General features: G+C 43.7%; 1 protein-coding gene across 1 annotated transcript in view; it reads left to right on the plus strand.

Annotated features, from left to right (window-relative positions):
• The window catches only part of LOC148451044 (uncharacterized), a 104,499-nt gene that overhangs the window by 12,701 nt on the left and 73,326 nt on the right, over positions 1–18,472 (plus strand). Inside the window, exon 5 of the mRNA XM_088462346.1 lies at positions 4,774–4,845. Within this exon, the coding sequence (XP_088318472.1) occupies positions 4,774–4,845 (72 nt within the window). The remainder of the gene's footprint in view (positions 1–4,773; positions 4,846–18,472) is intronic.

Below are 18,472 nucleotides of genomic sequence, written 5' to 3' on the forward strand. Positions count from 1 at the left end.
CATTTCAATACATAGCTTTAAGAGTTTTTTGTTAGTGGATCTCGTTGTCCAAATCATGTTCATTAAACACATAAAACTGTTATTAGTTATTATAATCTGTTCTCAAATTTTGGTCAAAGTTTGTTCAACTGTTTGATTAACTGTTATGCATATCACACTTAACACTTGCCACACTTTATATCTTTCCACATGCAGCTGACCCAAGGGCCACAGCTGGCCCTTCTAATTCTAAAGAAATAGTTTGTCTGATTATGGCAAACTACAGCTGGCCTCTATTGGTCAGCTGATCAAAGCAGATAAATTGCACTATGTTAAGTAAACACATGCTTAATAAACTATACTGCCCTCAAGAATATCCACAGAGCAAGTAATACCAATTACAAGCACATTATGACATCCCATACATTTAAATACTAGGGATGTGCGCCGGACCATTTTTGCTGGATTTGGATTTGGTTCTAATTCATCATCCGGCTTTGGATTTGGATTTGGATTTTTTACAAAAATTGGCAAAAAATGCTAAAATCACATAAATCTGGCTTTTTTTTCTTCCTAGTGTTATTAACCTCAATAACATTAATTTCCAGTCATTTACAGTCAATTTAGACCACCTTACAGCTTAAATTATAGTTTTTACCATTATTGGCCAAAGGTTGCAGTGAGCTGACTGGTTACCAAGCGTCAGAGCAGCGGCGCAGTGGCACAGACACCACAGTTTAAAGCACATCTATGATACATTGCCACACAGCAGTGGCAGAAATGAAAGGTAGTGCAAGATGGAATTGTCCTTGGGCCATCCCACCTACCCTTATGTTGGATTTTAAAAAGGACATGCAGAGTCACAGTGCTTTTATACATAGAGGGCTAGTGCCCAAAGGAGTCACAGTGCTTTTGATTTATATACACAGAGAGCTACTGCCCAAGGACTCATGGTGCTTGTATACACAGAGGACTAAGGCCCAAAGAGTCACAGAGCTTTTATACAGTGGGCTAAGGCCCATGCAGTCACAGAGCTTGTATACACAGAGAGCTTATGCCCAAGCAGTCACAGTGCTTGTATACAGAGGGCTAAGGCCCAAGCAGTCATGAAGCTTGTATACACACAGTAGGCTTATGTCCAGTAAAGTCACGGAGCTTGTATACACACAGTGGGTTTATGCCCTTTCATGGAGCTTGTATAATACACGCAGTGGGCTATGCCCTTTCACGGAGCTTGTATACACACAGTGGGCTATGCCCTGTCACAGAGCTTGTATAATACACTCAGTGGGCTTATGCCCTTTCACAGAGCTTGTATAATTCACACAGTGGGCTATGCCCTGTCACGGAGCTTGTATAATACACTCAGTGGAGCTTATATAATACACACAGTGGCAGGGGCTGGCTGGCAACTTTTAGCCTGGGGGGCAAATGCATGCAGGCGGCCCTGGCAGAGGAGTAGCATGTAGCCAGGGTGCCAAGAACGTGTATGCTATGGCACCGCCCCCCTCAAGTATTTCAGGGAGGAGGTGGGTCCATATGGGATTAATGTAAGGTAAAAATAAAGATCAGGGGCAGCCCCCTGTCGTAGTGCCCATATGCAGTGCCCCCGTGTGCCACAGGAGAGAACACTCTTATGAAGGCCTCCAGTAGTGCCCCCAGTAGTGATCCCCCGCTATGCAGTGCCCCTTGTGCCTCCAGTAGTAAGCCCCTTATATAGTGCCCCCAGTAGTGGTCCCCCCTGTTCAGTGCCCCTTGTGCCCCCAGTAGTAAGCCCCTTATATAGTGCCCCCAATAGTGGTACCCCCTATGCAGTGCCCCCAGTAGCAGTCCACCCCCCATGCAGTGCCCCCAATAGTGGTAACCCTTATGCAATGCCCCTTAAATAGTGGCCCCAGTTGTAGTCTCCCCCTATACAGTACCCCCAGTATTGCCCTTTATATAGAGCCCCCAGCAGTGGTCCCTCGATGCAGTGCCCCCAGTGGTAGTCCCCTCCCCCTATGTAGTGCCCCTAGTAGTAGTCCCTTCCCCCCTATGCAGTGCCCCTAGTAGTAGTCCCCTCCCCTTGTAGTGCCCCCAGTAGTAGCCCCCATTGTAGTGCTCCCAGTAGTAGTAGTCCCCCCCTTGTAGTGCCCCCAGTAGTAGTAGTCCACCCCCTTGTAGTGACCCCAGTAGTAATCCCCCCCTGGTAGTGCCCCCATAGTAATCCTCCCCCTTGTAGTGCCCCCAGTAGTCCCCCCCACTTACCTGAAACTCCCGCTCCTGGTCCCGACGCTTCCACCGGCTCCTCCGGCCGCTTTGCATTATGGGAGAGACGTCGTCATCCGGTCAGCGCTACACACACGGTGCAGTCTGTGTCACAGTGACACAGACTGCCCGCGGCCCGCGGCCCACATGACGCTGCAGCCCGGGGGGCACATGGTACCCTGCCCCCGGCCCAGCTCGCCACTGCACAGTGGGCTATGCCCTGTCACGGAGCTTGTATAATACACTCAGTGGGCTTATGCCCTGTCACGGAGCTTGTATAATACACTCAGTGGGCTAAACCCAGTCACGGAGCTTGTCTAATATGCACACAGTGGGCTAAGCCCAGCCACGGAGCTTGTATAATACACACAGTCCAGTCATGGAGTTTGTATAATACACTCAGTGGGCTAAGCCCAGTCACTGAGCTTGTATAATATAAATAATATACTCAGTGGGCTAAGTCCAGTCACAGAGCTTGTATAATACACAGTGCACACAGTTGGCTGTCCAGTCACGGAGCTTGTATAATATACACACAGTGGGCTAAGCCCAGTCATGGAGTTTGTATAATATAAATAATACACTCAGTGGGCTAAGCCCAGTCACGGAGCTTGTATAATATAAATAATACACTCAGTGGGCTAAGTCCAGTCACGGAGCTTGTATAATATAAATAATACACTCAGTGGGTTAAGTCTAGTCACGGAGCTTGTATAATACACTCAGTGGGCTAAGTCCAGTCACGGAGCTTGTATAATATAAGTAATACACTCAGTGGGCTAAGTCCAGTCACGGAGCTTGTATAATACACAGTGCACACAGTGGGCTAAGCCCAGTCACGGAGCTTGTATAATACACTCAGTGGGCTTATGCCCTGTCACGGAGCTTGTATAATACACTCAGTGGGCTAAACCCAGTCACGGAGCTTGTCTAATATGCACACAGTGGGCTAAGCCCAGTCACGGAGCTTGTATAATACACACAGTCCAGTCATGGAGTTTGTATAATACACTCAGTGGGCTAAGTCCAGTCACGGAGCTTGTATAATACACAGTGCACACAGTGGGCTAAGCCCAGTCACGGAGCACACAGTGGCAAGAAGTAGAACTACTCTCTCTAACTAATCTAACTCTAGTCTCGCTTTTCCCCTCTCTATCACTACCTAACTAAGCGTGACTGTTCCGTCTGGATATAGTCACGTGAAATGGCACCGACAGCCGCGCGCCGCGCCTTTTATAGAGGCCGAACGCCACCCGGCTCTCGCGAGTTCTCGCGAGAATCCGACGCCGGACGGGTGACGTTCGGCCTCGAGGTGGAATCCGAGTCAGGCGGGAACACCCGAACTTGCGTTCGGGTGGACTCGGATTCCATCTGTTCGGAGCGGTTCGGATTCCTTAGAATCCGAACCGCTCATCACTATTAAATACACAGATTATTTTGCATGAAGGTGAATGCAGATTTGAGTGTTATAATCATGCAGGATGGAAATCACATACCTTTTGATTAACTGTTATGCATATCACACTTAATACTACAAACATAAAGATCTACCTGGTGGCGGGATGTAGTCAGCATCTCGTCGTGCGGGATGCCGACGGCCGAATTACCGGCACTGAAATCCCAACAGCGTCGGGATCTCGGCACCAGAATCCCGACCACCAGCATCCCGAAGGTAAGAATCGGGCGTTAGAGGGAGAGTTAGGGTGCGGGGTTAGGGTTAGGCATTATGGGGATGGCTAATGTTAGGCACTAGGGGGGAGAGTTAGGTTTAGGGTGCGGGGAGGGGAAGGTTAGGTTTAGGCACTCGTGAGGGAGGGTTAGGGGTTAGTTTCCTTATGGGTGTCGATATTCTGACTGTCGGGATGCCACTGTCAGCATTGAGTCCAGCGGCATCCTGACGGCCGGGATCTCATACACAACCCCTGGTGGCACCACAAGGTTTGTACCACAAAAATAATAAAACAAGACTCATGCTACTGTGTTGTGTAACACTCATAACAGTGGCCCTAAGTTCAATTACTAACTAAAGGTTCATTGAGCACAAGTACAGCAGAAGTTGTAGCAAGTCAATTCACACAATAGTCTTCCACGGTACTAATGGTGCGTACACATGGTACGACTTTCATGAACGATAACGATATAGTTCATATCATTATTGTTCATATCGTTCACTTTTTTGCAGTCACCAACCTGACAACGACCAACGTCCTGCATGGACAATAAACATATCTTTCATCGTCCATGCATGCCGGCCAACTTGGATGATATCGTCAACTTTGCCTGTTCAGAGATGTGGCAGGATGACTTTACTGAAAGATATAGTTGGTGGTACAGATCGTACTGTGTGTATGCACCATAAGACAAACCAAAAGCAGAATTGATATACCTGTAATACCAAAATAAGACACTGGATGGCAGCAACTACTAATTTGCACTATTATACTTTCTGGCAAAGGTAAGGGGGCCCGTTTTGCAAAGTGATTCAACTCGATATAAATCGCCAGAACTCGTGTTATGTTTTCATTTTTTTTCCAAATTTACCTACAGGGTTTGAGGCTAAATGAGTTTGCAGATAGTGATGTAGGTCGAGATTCTCGGGTGATATGTAAGCAAGCTCGAGTGAGTAATCTCACCCGAGATTGCAGTGATTTCTCTCTGCACAACTCTCCGTAGCAAGCAGCCTGCGCATATCAGTGAGATATGTGTAAGCTGCTTGTATTCAATTTGGAGTGAAAAGGCGGTTTTGGGGAAACTTTTTCGCTGATGACATCATTTTCGCCAAATTCATTTATCCCGTATTCAGTTTCCCCGATCTATCTCCGGTGCAAAAAGTTTAAGCATTGTAACAAGCAGAAAAGTATTGGCAATGGATGAAAAATGTGAAGAGTTGTGGTTTTGGGGTGCAAACTTGTGGGGACCGCCCTAAACCCTGTTTACACCCTCCTTGATGCTAACTGCATAAAAAAATGCAAAAAAAGTAATCAAAGGACCCCCCCCAAAAAAAATCACTTTTAAAAAATGGGCAGAAGAAAAAAGTTGGGGTACAAATTCAAAAATTAGCGAAATAGCCTCTTTTGGAAGTATGGGGGATATTTATTTTTTTATTGCAGGTGCTTGCTGAAGGTGCATTTTTTTGTGCACTTTAAAGCTTTATTTTGGTACCTTTGAACTATGCTTGCACCCATATTCATGTACTCCAAATTTGATGGGAATACTTAATTACCCCCCAAATATAGCAAATATGTATTCTTCATCACTTGCTCCATGATGCAAAATAGCGCCTATTGAGACCATTTAAAAACCCCAAATACCTTTAGCAGGGCTATTCGGGGGTACCCATAGTGATCCCCCATGTCAATACATCTTTAAGGGGGTGCTAGGATGATTTTCCGAAAATTGACATGACTTTTCAGATACTTACCTTTCCACTGCGGGGATAAGTGGGCACTTTCTCGATAATTTATTCCAGGGAAAACCAGCAATGATGGCGATAAGTCCAACCTCTGACTTTCTGCCTCAAATTGTTAAAAAAAAAAATGATGTGAGGTCTCCCCCAAAAGACTAACCAGCCCCGGACTTGCCAGCCAGTCCTGGTTCTTAAAATTACAGGGAAAAAAATGTATAGGGTTCCACTGTAATTTAAGAACCAGCACCAGGCAGCAGGGACAGAGCTGGTCTTAAATATAGGATAAAATAATTGGTGTGAGGTGACCCCTATATTTAAAACCAACTCCAGACCCTTTCTAGCATGGGACTGATGCCACAGTCAGTGGTGCCCTTTCACCGGGCCCCCCATCCACAGCATCAGACCTGACCACTAGTCAGCCCAGGCCAGGGATCCCTGGGGAGTTGGGGACCCCTCCAATAAAGGGGTCCCCCTCTCCAGCGCACCCCTGGGCTAGGCTGATAGCCCGAGGCTATCCCCGGCACCCTAGGGTGGTGGGTGCCGGGTTGATAGTGAAAGTGTGCAGTGTAATATAAATGGTTAAATATTGTCTTTAGTTGTGGAACTATATGTAACAGCAAGCCTCCCCCGCCTGCTGGTATTTGGAGAACCACAAATACCAGCATGCGGGGCATTACGGGCCCGCTGGCACTTGTAGTTCCACAACCAAAGCAATATGAAAAAAAACACAACATACACTGTGAAAGTAAAATTTTATTATAACATACATGCACACTCATACTTACTATCACACATAGGGCTCTATTTACTACAATCCGCATATTGAATGCGGATTGTAGTGTGATATTACCGAGTGAATTCGCATTGCGAATTCAGGCAATATCACAGGGATTTACTATAAATCCCTTGCAGGGACAGAGCTTGCGATAAAGCTCTGTCCCTGCAGATCCCATCCGCACTCTAGTCGCAGTATTTTCGGAAAAAATACCGCGACTAAGAGACCGCGCATGCGTCGACCGACCACCGCTACTACCCCCCCCACCGACGCTAAGCCCCGCCCCTGGTGCTAAGCCCCGCCCCCCGCAATCGCGGACCCCCGCGACCCCCCCTCCCTTCATTACACTTACCTGCATCCTCCTGGCCTCCGGTGATCTTCTCCGGGCTTCCCGATTAGGTGATCTCCCATACTGCACTGGGACCCGATCACCTGATGACCGGGCCCCAGTGCACTGTGGGAGACCAGCTGACTGGAGAGGAGCCATCACCGGAGGCCCGATCACCGGTCCCTGGATTCAGGTAAGGAAGAAAAAAAATGTTTAATTTTTTTTTCTTTTTTTTACAGTAATCAGCTTGCGGTCTACTTAGACCACATAGCTGATTACTGGTACCGGCTCCCGCCTCTGCTCTCTCCGTTAGAGCAGAGTGGGAGCCCGGTAACCGGGGGAGACCCTGGATAACGCCACCTCCAGGTGGCGTTATTATCACAGGGCTTCCCCCGGTATTTTTTTACAATTTATTTTTAGTAACTTGCACACAGATCACATTTCCCATTACAATTATGGGAAATGCGATCTGCTTTACTAAAAATAAGTGATACTGGGGGTTGGAGTAGAATTTTACTAATTCTACTCCAATTGCCCTGTAATAACTACAGGTGAAACTAAAATAATGTGAAAAGGGTGTGAAAACACCCTTTTTCACTTTATTTTAGTAAAAATAATGTTAATAAATAGAGCCCATACTCACCTAGAATTCATAGTAATCCATAGGGGTACCTTTAAAAAAAATCCATACTCACCTCTCCTATGCATAGTTCACATCCTCTTTTCCAAGTAGGCATCCATGGGGTTAAAACAAAAAAACGGGTGCTACTGAATCCAAGCCGGACTGAGCAAAGTTATGTCTTTCAACATAGGCTTTACTCCGTGCGAATGACCGGGGCACATGTGTGCCCCTCATTGAAGGAGCCGCCAGCCAATCAGTGGGCATCTCTGTCGGAACAGCTCGCTGATTGGCTGTTTGCGGTCAGCGTGTCTCTCCATAGACTTCAATGGGGAGAAAACTCCATTGAAGTCTGTGGTGGGACCCGAGACATTGTATCTACTGCTGTAACCTCAAGGTTACACAACAGGGTGCTGGGCTGCTGTGACGTAAGAGGGAGGGGGAGCGGTGCCGAATCCCTCCAGCAAGCCCGGGCAATTAGTGTCCACTCCCCCCTCTCTTGGCGCCCTTGCCTACTGCCCCTACCCTCTCATAGCCAGGTCGCTCTGCCACCGCCCCCATTCTATCCTATATGTGTATATGTAATTTATATACACACAATACTGACTCCCCGCTGCCCCCGGCTCCCGTTTACCCAAACTCCTGCCCCCCCCACTCCCTCGGTGGACGCGCATGCGCAGACAGTTCCAGCTTGTTGAGATCACGATATCTCTGGATTCCGCATCACTTCACCTCACAGGTGAGTATTCATGAAAGGCTACATAACATTCATCATTGATATGATGCGATATATAGTGGTATACCAGTAGCCATTTAATTTTATACATGAATAGACCCCATGGTGTGAAGAAATGCGAGAATAATATAAAATGCATTTACATGAAATGTCTTGAATCCTTTTTTACAGGTCTGTATACACTAAAACTGGGCAGAGGGCCACAGCTTAATAGGTGGGCTGAATAGGTCACAAAGAGAAGGTGGGAGACATTGCAGCACACTACCACTTACTCACAGATGTATTACAGCTTTCTGACAGCTGCATACACCAATATTTGGTTGATAGACAGTACACAATATATTCACACCTACCTAATGGCCTTTATTTTGAGTCGGACCAATCTGTGAAAGCTTCTCCCGTTTCCACCCAAATGTGCATGTGACTGAATAGCATAATACGGTGAGTGCATATGCCACACCGCACAATATGTCCAAAGTCGCAATTAGGTGTGTCTTGTGTGAACCGGTACCCAGCATGAAGTAAGCATTTCTGGGCAGCAACAGGGGGGTGAGCAGCTATTTCTGTTGGGAGTATGTACAACTCCATGTGATTCTCAGTCATGTGTACAGGGAGGGGAAGCATGTTCAGATGAAGCTCTTGCACCTAGCGTGGTACCCCCATAGTTAGTTAGGGTTTATGTAAATATCCTTTAGCCCCGGTAGTTTTTTTTATTATTACATTCTACATGCCCCATAGACTGTGACCTTCTCTTCACCCCTAAGCCCAGAGCATGCTCTGTTGGGAGTGGGAGAACTCTGTCTTGGCCAGTAACAAAGTCAGGGAAAATCTCAGAGGACCCATTGGAGGAGGAGGTTCCAGGGCAGAAGAGCCTAGGGGCTGGCTGTTGCTGGGGCCCCTAAGCCAGTGACAAGGGAGAGGCTGGGGCAGCAGAGGTGGGGACGATTACCAGGAGAAAATAAAGGAAGGCAGCCCTAAAGTGAAATGGGAAACACTGATGGGAACATGCCAGTGAAACAGCTCCAGTATGTAACAACAAGCAGTTCATCACCTGCAGTGGGAGATGGGGAGCGGAGCTGCCATGTAGCCAGAAAAGAGTTGAGTGTACCTGCAGAAGGGGAAATGACTGAGGGCACAGGGAGCTGCCTCAGTTAAGCGAATCTCGGCTGCGGTAAGCCAGCGCAATACCTCCTGCCAGGACCCTGAACATAGGATGCTGCTGATGCTACTGCTGTGTATCACTCTTGGAGGAAAGCTGCTGCTGCTCCCAGCCCCAGATGAAGACCAGCAGGAAGAACTGCCACTAACAGAGAGGCATCATAGGCTGTTACCTGGACTGCTGCTGGAGTGCTGGAGCAGCCTGACTGCCGCTGAGAGGAACCGCTGCTGCCACTGACTACTGGAGTACCCTTGGAACAAGAGACGTAAGAAGACCCAATGGATGCAGGCAGCGTGGAAGGCACCCGTGTCAAAAGACCCCCTGTGAGGACCTGAGAGCCTCTGCTGCTGCCAGGGAAAGGTGTAGGAGGGAACAACTGGAAGACTGGAGGACTCTGCTGCTGGATATTTGTCCGCCAGGACTGCTGGGAGTGTTGTATTGCTGACTATACCCCAGCCCATCTCCAGGAGGAAGAGACCGGACCCTGTGTTACCACCAGTACCAACGGAAAGGTGACCGCAATGCTGCAAGGAGGGAATGCCCATCAGACTCTGGGAAGACACCTCTGGATAAAGTCAAAGAATCTATAATATAGGGAAATCAACGATGATTCTACATTGTATATATATATATATATAGTAATACATAGGACCAGCACTCAGATGCAGAAAAAAGGCAGCTTTGCCTCCACAAATAGACATAAACATAGTTCACAAGGGTGCAGCACTCACAGACAAAAATTCAAATACAGCAGGTGATGGACGTAGTATTGACGCTTCAGTTTTATAACTGTCTTCAGGATAAAAAGCATATTACAACATATCGTACCTTATATACCCCATCACCAAACACCATGTGTGTAATCAGTGGTGTTTTCCAGTGGGACGCTTGTCGCTCCTGTCCATGAGATTCGACTGGTATTGATGACATCATCCAGTTCCTCCAGACGGCGCACACCACGTGAACCTCCAAACCTGTTACTATGCAGCAATACACAATTTCAATACAGCCATACGGATGCTAACAAGATCAATGCAAGGTTGAAACAACAAATGCCTTACTGAATATACATCATAACAATAATACATGTAGCAATAAAGTACTAATAATAAGAGATTAAACAGCACATTCACATTATGACCTTCAAGTGTAATCAATTAGACAAAGGACAGAATTATACAAATATACATTATATAATAATGAAGAATAATGAAGAATATTTCATATGCTTAGTGAATATGAATGTATAGAATACCCACAGGCATTTTTCAAGAAAGCCGCAACATTACACATATTCCAGGATACTTTAAAACAATGGTATCTTACAAGAACATACATGCAGTCCCCACTAATTAGTCCCATGGAGATAATTCACAGAGACGGGTAGATCTAGAGACAGTACACTGAGTCATCACTAGATTGAAGCCTAAACTATTTCCAACCAGACCTGAAGTGACGAAACAGAGGGGGAAGATAGTAACCATACAATAGTCCGAAATAGTATCAAGGGCCCTAATGATGATCACAGCACTCCACAGCCAACCATCCATAGATTCCAATAATAAAATTGAAATCATGCTGATTATCCAAATTTATGAAAAAGAATAATAAAACTCAGTCACTCGGATATATTCAAAAATCACAAGTACCTCTAAAGGGAACTTCAGTCTGACCTGATCAATTGTACCAAGTGTTCTGCCTATTCAGTTGTAACAAGCCTCAGCACATTATGGTTAGCAAAAGCCGACAAATGAAATGTTGTCATATAGCCCCTTAGGTTGTGTAACATCTAGTTTTAGGATCCATTGTGCCTCCCGTTTTAACAATAGTTTTAACAATAGTTTTTCCCGATCTCCCCCTCGTGGATAACGGTGGGATATGAGCGATCATCCGATATTTTAGTGACACTGAGTGATGTTTTTGCTCTTGGAAATGTCTAGCTACAGGTTGATCATTAGTTCCGTTTAGGTGGGCCGCATTAACGGCAGACCGGTGTCCTGCCATTCTCTCCTTGAATTTACGCTGTGTTTTTCCTACATAGGAAAGTCCAAAGGGACACAAATTTGATAAATCACGAATGTGCTGTTACACGTAAGATGTGCTGAATCAAAAATGTTTTACCCATATGCGGAAGATTAAAAGAATTGCCTGGGATTAAGAATTTACATGTGACACATGTGCACCTAAAACAATCAAATTGCTTAATAGAAAGAAAATGCAAAGGGGCCAAGGAATCTTTAGAACTATAGTTAGTTTTGACCAAAAAATCCTTAAGGTTTTTGCCTCTGGAGTAACATGGCATAAGGTTTATATTACCCAAACCGAGATATGAGTGGGACAAGATTAACGGCCATAGTTTCTTTGAGGTCTCATTAATAATAGGTGAGTGTGTGTTATATCGAGTTACCCATGGCAATCTATTCATCCGATTAATGCTAGGTTTTTTACAAAGCAAATCCTCCCTATTCAATAATAGTACCTTTTGTTTAATTATATTCAGTTGGTGTCTATTGTAGCCTCTAGAGGAAAATTTCTCCACCATCTCATCAAGTTGGTGGGAAGCCTTTCCCCTATCACTATGTATTCTAAGTGCCCTTATCATTTGCGAATATGGCAAACCAGGTTTTAATTTTTTTGGGTGGCGGCTCTGGTACTGTAGTAGTATGTTTTGGTCCGTCGGTTAGAAAACAAGGTTTTTGTCATTTTATTCCCTTCTCTGGCCAGTCTAATATCAAGGAAGTCAATGCACTCCTGACTTATATTAAATGTGAATGTCATAGGGTTTGCTGTAGCATTATGGGCCTCAATGAAGTTAGTAAATTTATCTTTGGTCCCTTTCCATAAAATAAGCAAATCGTCAATGAAGCGCGTGTAAATTTAAAATATCAGTGCTAATGTCATCATCCTGAAAATTTTTTTTATCTTAAATCCTAAACATGTAAGAGTTAGCGCACGCTGGTGCCACTGATGACCCCATAGTGCAGCCCGTGATCTGTTGATAGAACACGTTATCAAACATGAAGAAGTTTTTTGTTAAGATAAGTTCAAGTAACATCACATAAACATTGATCTGGCTAGAATCAAATAGTTAATTTTCAATCAATAGTTACATAGAAAATGGGCCTAAGATTGCATGCACACCCTAAACATCTATGTATATATATATATTTATATATAATTGGAGGTGCTACCTGTGGAGACCATTGATATATACACAAAAAGAGATACAGGTGCACAACTCCAAATTAACTGAATATACAGTGCATCCGGAAAGTATTCACTTTTTCCACATTTTGTTATGTTACAGCCTTATTACAAAATGCAGTAAATTCATTATTCTCCTCAAAATGCTACTCACAATACCCCATAATGACAACATGTAAAAAGTTTTTTGGAGATTTTTGCAAATTTAATAAAAATAAAAAATCACATGTACATACATATTCACAGCCTTTGCTATGAAGCTCAAAATTGAGCTCAGGTGCATGCTGTTTCCACTGATAATCCTAGAGATGTTCCTACAGCTTAATTGGAGTCTACCTGTGGTAAATTCAGTTGATTGGACATGATTTTGAAAGCAATACACCTGTCTATATAAGGTCCCACACTTGACAGTGCATGTCAGAGCACAAACCAAGCATGAAGTCCAAGGAATTGTCTGTAGACCTCCGAGACAGGATTGTCTCGAGGCACAAATCTGGGTTAGGGCACAGAAAAATATCTACTCCTTTGAAGGTCCCAACGAGCACAGTGGCCTCCATCATCCATAAATGGAAGAAGTTCGGAATCACCAGGACTCTTCTTAGAGTTGGCTAGCCGTCTAAACTGAGCGATCGGGGGAGAAGAGCACTAGTCAGGGAGGTGACCAAGAACCCAATGGTCACTCTGTCACAGCTACAGCATTCCTCTGTGGAGAGAGGAGAACCTTCCAGAAGGACAACCATCTCTGCAGCAATCCACCAATCAGGCCTGTATGGTAGAGTGGCCAGACGGAAGCCACGTTTTAGTAAAAAGCACATGGCAGCCCACCTGGAGTTTGCCAAAATGCACTTGACAAAATTCTCTGGTCTGATGAGACAAAGATTGAACTCTTTGGCATGAATGCCAGGCGTTATGTTTGGAGGAAACTAGGCACCGCTCATCACCAGGCCAATACCATCCCTACAGTGAAGCATTGTGGTGGCAGCATCACATGCTGTGGGGATGTTTTTCAGCGGCAGGAACTGGCAGATTAGTCAGGATAGAGGGAAAGATGAATGCAGCAATATACAGAGACAACCTGGATGAAAACATGCTCCAGAGCGCTCTTGACCTCAGACTGGGGTGACGGTTCATCTTTCAACAGGACAACAACCCTAAGCACACAGCCAAAATATCAAAGGAGTGGCTTTAGGACAACTCTGTGAATGTCCTTGAGTGGCCCAGCCAGAGCCAGACTTTAATCCGATTGAACATCTCTGGAGAGATCTGAAAATGGCTGTGCACCGACGTTTCCCATCCAACCTGATGGAAATTGAGAGGTGCTGCAAAGAGGAATGGGCAAAACTGCCCAAAGATAGGTGTGCCAAGCTTGTGGCTTCATACTCAAAAAGACTTGAGGCTGTAATTGCTGCCAAAGGTGCAACAACAAAGTATTGAACAAAGATTGTGAATACTTATGTACATGTGATTTCTTAGTTATTGTTTTTTTATAAAATTTGCAAAAATCTCTAAAACAAACTTTTTACACATTGTCATTATGGGGTATTGTGTGTAGAATTTTGAAGAGAAAAAATAATTTATTTCATTTGGAATAAGGCTGTAACATAACAAAATGTGGAAAAAGTGACGCGCTGTGAATACTTTCCGGGTGCACTGTATATAAATAAGTGGATTTTGCAGTAAATAGAGGTTTTTGGCATAATCTTGGTCAAGGTTATGGGCCTACCCTAGTATGTTAGGGACCTACCCTACAGAGGTTACCTGGATGTGGTGGGCAGGCCCATAACCTTGACCACGATTATGCCAAAAACCTCTATTAACTACAAAATGTATTTATATATAATCAGTTAATTTGGAGTTGTGCACTTGTATCTCTTTTTGTGTATATCTCAATCAATAATTGTCAGACGGCACTCATACCCTCCGAATGGGGGATTATGGTGTACAAACTTGACACATCAGCCATTATAAACCACACATTATTACGCAAGGTATCAAATGCTTTAAGCTTATTCAAAAGCGATGTACTATTAAGTAAAAAATGCACATGGTTCTGTACCAATGGTTGCAATATTGAGTCCAGCCAGATAGATGATAGCTTAAACAATGACCCTCTGGCCAATATGATCGGTTGACCAGGGGGTGGTAAAATGCCCTTGTGGATTTTTGGAAGGGTATAAATCACTGGTGTGATAGGAAATTGTGGGATTAGAATATTGAATAATTCATCATCAATCACAGATGCATCCTTAGCAAACATTAATAATTCAGTGAGTTGCTTCTTAAAGCCTTTTGAAAAAAACTCTGCTAAGGGGGTGAATGCGTCAAGGATTCTATGCTAAACTGCTGATGTTCCTTGGATAACCAGCTTCTACCCATAAAATCTCCTGCTGCTTCTGTGAGGTGTGATCATCAATTATATGGAGTGCGGAGCTCATTGTTATTATGTCCTGCCAACTGGTCACCGCTACTGATAACAAGCAGTGTGACAGCGGCCGGGTTACAAGCTTTCTGCAGACCTTCCAACTATCACAGTGGTTCCATGTGGAAAAGTGGTTGCGGTATCCATTCTTGGCTAATTGTGTGCCCGGTCAGCTTCCCTGGAGCCGCATTTAGGTTCGTGCAGGACAGGCGGCCACGCTCCCTCATTCTTTGGGACTTTACTTTTTACCACAAGGCTGGTATGATTTGAGTGATGAGTGACCCTATTATTACTGGGGACCCACAGTAATCCTACCCTGGGAGAGAGACTCTTGTGTCCATTATTGTGCAAGGAATATTTTTTATATATTTTTTATTTCTGGATCACGGCTCACTATTTATTACTATGGAACTTTTTTTTTTCTTGTGCTGAATAATTTACTTTTTGGTAATCACCAGTCTTTGGGGCCTATTCATTAAACCTAAAAATTCTCTGGAGATAATTAGCTTTAGAACTCGCATGGAGTTCTACCTAATTATAGATGGAATTCATCATTCCACCTCTCCATAAGTATCTATTCCGAAAAGCTGTCATTTTTGTGATGACAGCTTTTTGGGAAATAGATACTTTTCCCTGCCTACACTACCTTATCGCATCTGGAAACAGTGCTGCGCATGCGCTGTTACATCTGTAAACCAGCGCATGCACGGCACTGCCTACAGATGCGTTAAGTTTGTGTGAAACACCCCCCTTCCCCCTCCGCTCACCTCCCTCCCCCCGACTTACCTGTCCGCGCAGCAGCCTCCGGCTCCGTCCTGCTGGTCTGTCATGTGGTTTCCCAGTAGACCACATGACAGATTAGAAAAAAAAAACAACTTTTTTTTTGGTCTAAACTTTCTTGTGCTCTGCTGGGGAGCACACATGTCCGACCAGCCTCCGGAGCCTGAGGACGGAGCAGAGCGCCGGAGGGACTCATCGGGGGACCTGCACACACGGATACAGGTAAGTTTCACCTGCTATTCGCCACCTCACAGAGGCGAATAGTAACTGCATCAAATTCCGAAAATGTATAATTTTCGGAATTTGATGAATACCACAATTTCCACATCCCCATACTAATGTATGGGGAGTGTGGAAATTAACGCAGGGGAACTTAGCAAGGAGATATCTGTGATATCTCCTGTGCTAAGTGGCTACATGAATACCAAAATAACGTTATTTAAGGAAAATGTCCTTAAAAACGTTATTTTAGTGTTGATGAATAGGCCCCTTTCCCTGAAGGGATTAACACAAAGATCTACACTGATGTTCTATTTTATTTATGGGTGTTACAATTTGCATGCTATGTAACATTTGTATAATTTATTTCAGGAACTGCAGTTCTTACTATTACATTGTTGTGATTGTTATTATGATTAAATCAGTTAACAGCTAAACATTCATGTTTGTCAAATTTTTTTAAGCTATCTTCGTGCCTATATATGAACCCTAAGAACTTAACTTCTACAATGATCGCTTAACTTATTTTACGAAGGGAAGAGCAGTTCTTATTGACATTTCTTTGGCCACCATATAAAGAATTATAACTGCTCAAATAAACTGAAAGTCAATCCTTGTTTATTTACATTCTATTGTAGTGAAGAGTAAAGCTGGGTACACACTGATAGATATACAACTCGTTCGTTTGAACAGGCGATATATATCTATAATGCATCGCCGACTGTACAGCGAATATGTCTGTGAACGTCGTTGTTCACAGACCTATCTGATCTGCTGTGCAGCACAGCAGAGGGCAGAAATATCTGAGAGATATATCACCCATCTGCTGGTGTGTATGGGCGACACTCCCACCCATTTGAGCTGTCAAGCTCGGCACATCGGTATACAGTTACCAATTGTCAGATAGGTCAGCAGACCCATCGACCTAGTGTGTACCCAACTTAAGAGGCAGTATATACTGCAAAACAGCATCACTAACCTTGATAATAACTAACAATAATTAGGAGCCCTATTACTCCCAATTATGACCCATTGTAGCTAAATAAACACAATACTATAAGTACTGGTCTCACACAGTCTCAATTTGCAATTATTGTATTGCCTGTGGTAGTGCTGATTTACATGTTGAGCATGGATCTTTCTTTATATATATATATATATATATATATATATATGAGGCAGATTGCTTCGTAGAAGGTTATAATTCACATTGAGTTTAATTAAATCCTATTCTATTAATATATATATAAATATATTGAGTGAGGAAACTGAAAACAGGTATTTTGTGGCTAAATTGCAATTATTGTATTGTTAGTTTTACATTAGTTTAATGTCCTTAAGTGTTACAGTATATAGGGCTTTGTAAACTTAACCTTTTCCATCCCCGCAGCCTGGTTCCTGCATTCCTGAAAAATAAAACATTCTCTTTGTGGTTGGAGAACAATATATATATATTTATCTGTGAAACTAATGTTTTCTGGAGTTTGTGTTCTGAAAACATGTTCTTGTAACTGTGATTACTTAGACTGAACTGAAGAGGTAGTTTTCTTGTAATAAAGAAACATTTTGTGATAACAACGAGTGAATTAGTTGTCAGTGGAGCAATCCTCCTAACCTCTCTGATGTATCCAGAGGAACAAGAAAACCAAAACAGGGTGCATCGATCCATCCTTACCTGGTAAGGTATAGTAATATCACATCTCACCCTTTACATCACATAGCGGGGTATCACATTAACCTATAGTCACATTTCATTACATACTGTACAGCGACTTGAAACTCACCAGAAACAAATTCATTTTTAAAAATTGGGGGTTAATACATTCCCCCATGTCACTGAAGTTGTGCCAGAATGAAAAGTAGGATAAAGAATTGGATGAGGTTGATCCCTTAGATATTCTTTTATTAACAAAATCTCTGCAGCATAAACCTCTCTCACTGCGCTATAATGTGCCTCACAAGTTTCATCACAGGAACAGTATATGGGATAATAGCTCAATGGCTCTGCTATTAACCCTTTCTGCATGGAGTCACCTAACACATTCTCTTATGGACAATCCATGCAAATATCTACAGCAAAATGTTTTTCAATATTTATAATACATCCTGTCAGATATTATTAATACAACCTACCTGTCACTCCACAGGAGAATTTTAATTAGGCTATTAAATACAAGTACAGGCCCAAAATGCAATGCTGAAAGGCCGACCTCTACCACTGTCTCTGAAGTTGGCGAAAAATAATTTTTTATTCTAAATTAGGATACGCTTCTGAGCATCTAGTTAACTTCTTGTTCTCTTCTATTCAACTATTCCAAAAGGCTTCAAAACTACCATAGGTGAAAATAATAGTATCAATTAAACCACTAGCCAAAGATACCCCTATACAAATATAACCTGTCCATCCATACAGTATCTAGAAGGGTCCTGCCGAGTGGGTCTAAAGGTGCCCACACACATACCGATATACTTACCATCCGACGATGTGTCCGATTTCCCTTGAAATTCTCCCCGGGAGCTCAGCAGACGATATGCACACGATGTGCTGTCCAATCTTCATACGATTTCCTGCAGCAAGACTTTTTTATTGTGCATTGTGTC

Source organism: Taudactylus pleione, unplaced genomic scaffold, assembly GCF_031769625.1.
Source record: "Taudactylus pleione unplaced genomic scaffold, aTauple2 ptg001191l, whole genome shotgun sequence".
NCBI classification, from domain to species: domain Eukaryota; kingdom Metazoa; phylum Chordata; class Amphibia; order Anura; family Myobatrachidae; genus Taudactylus; species Taudactylus pleione.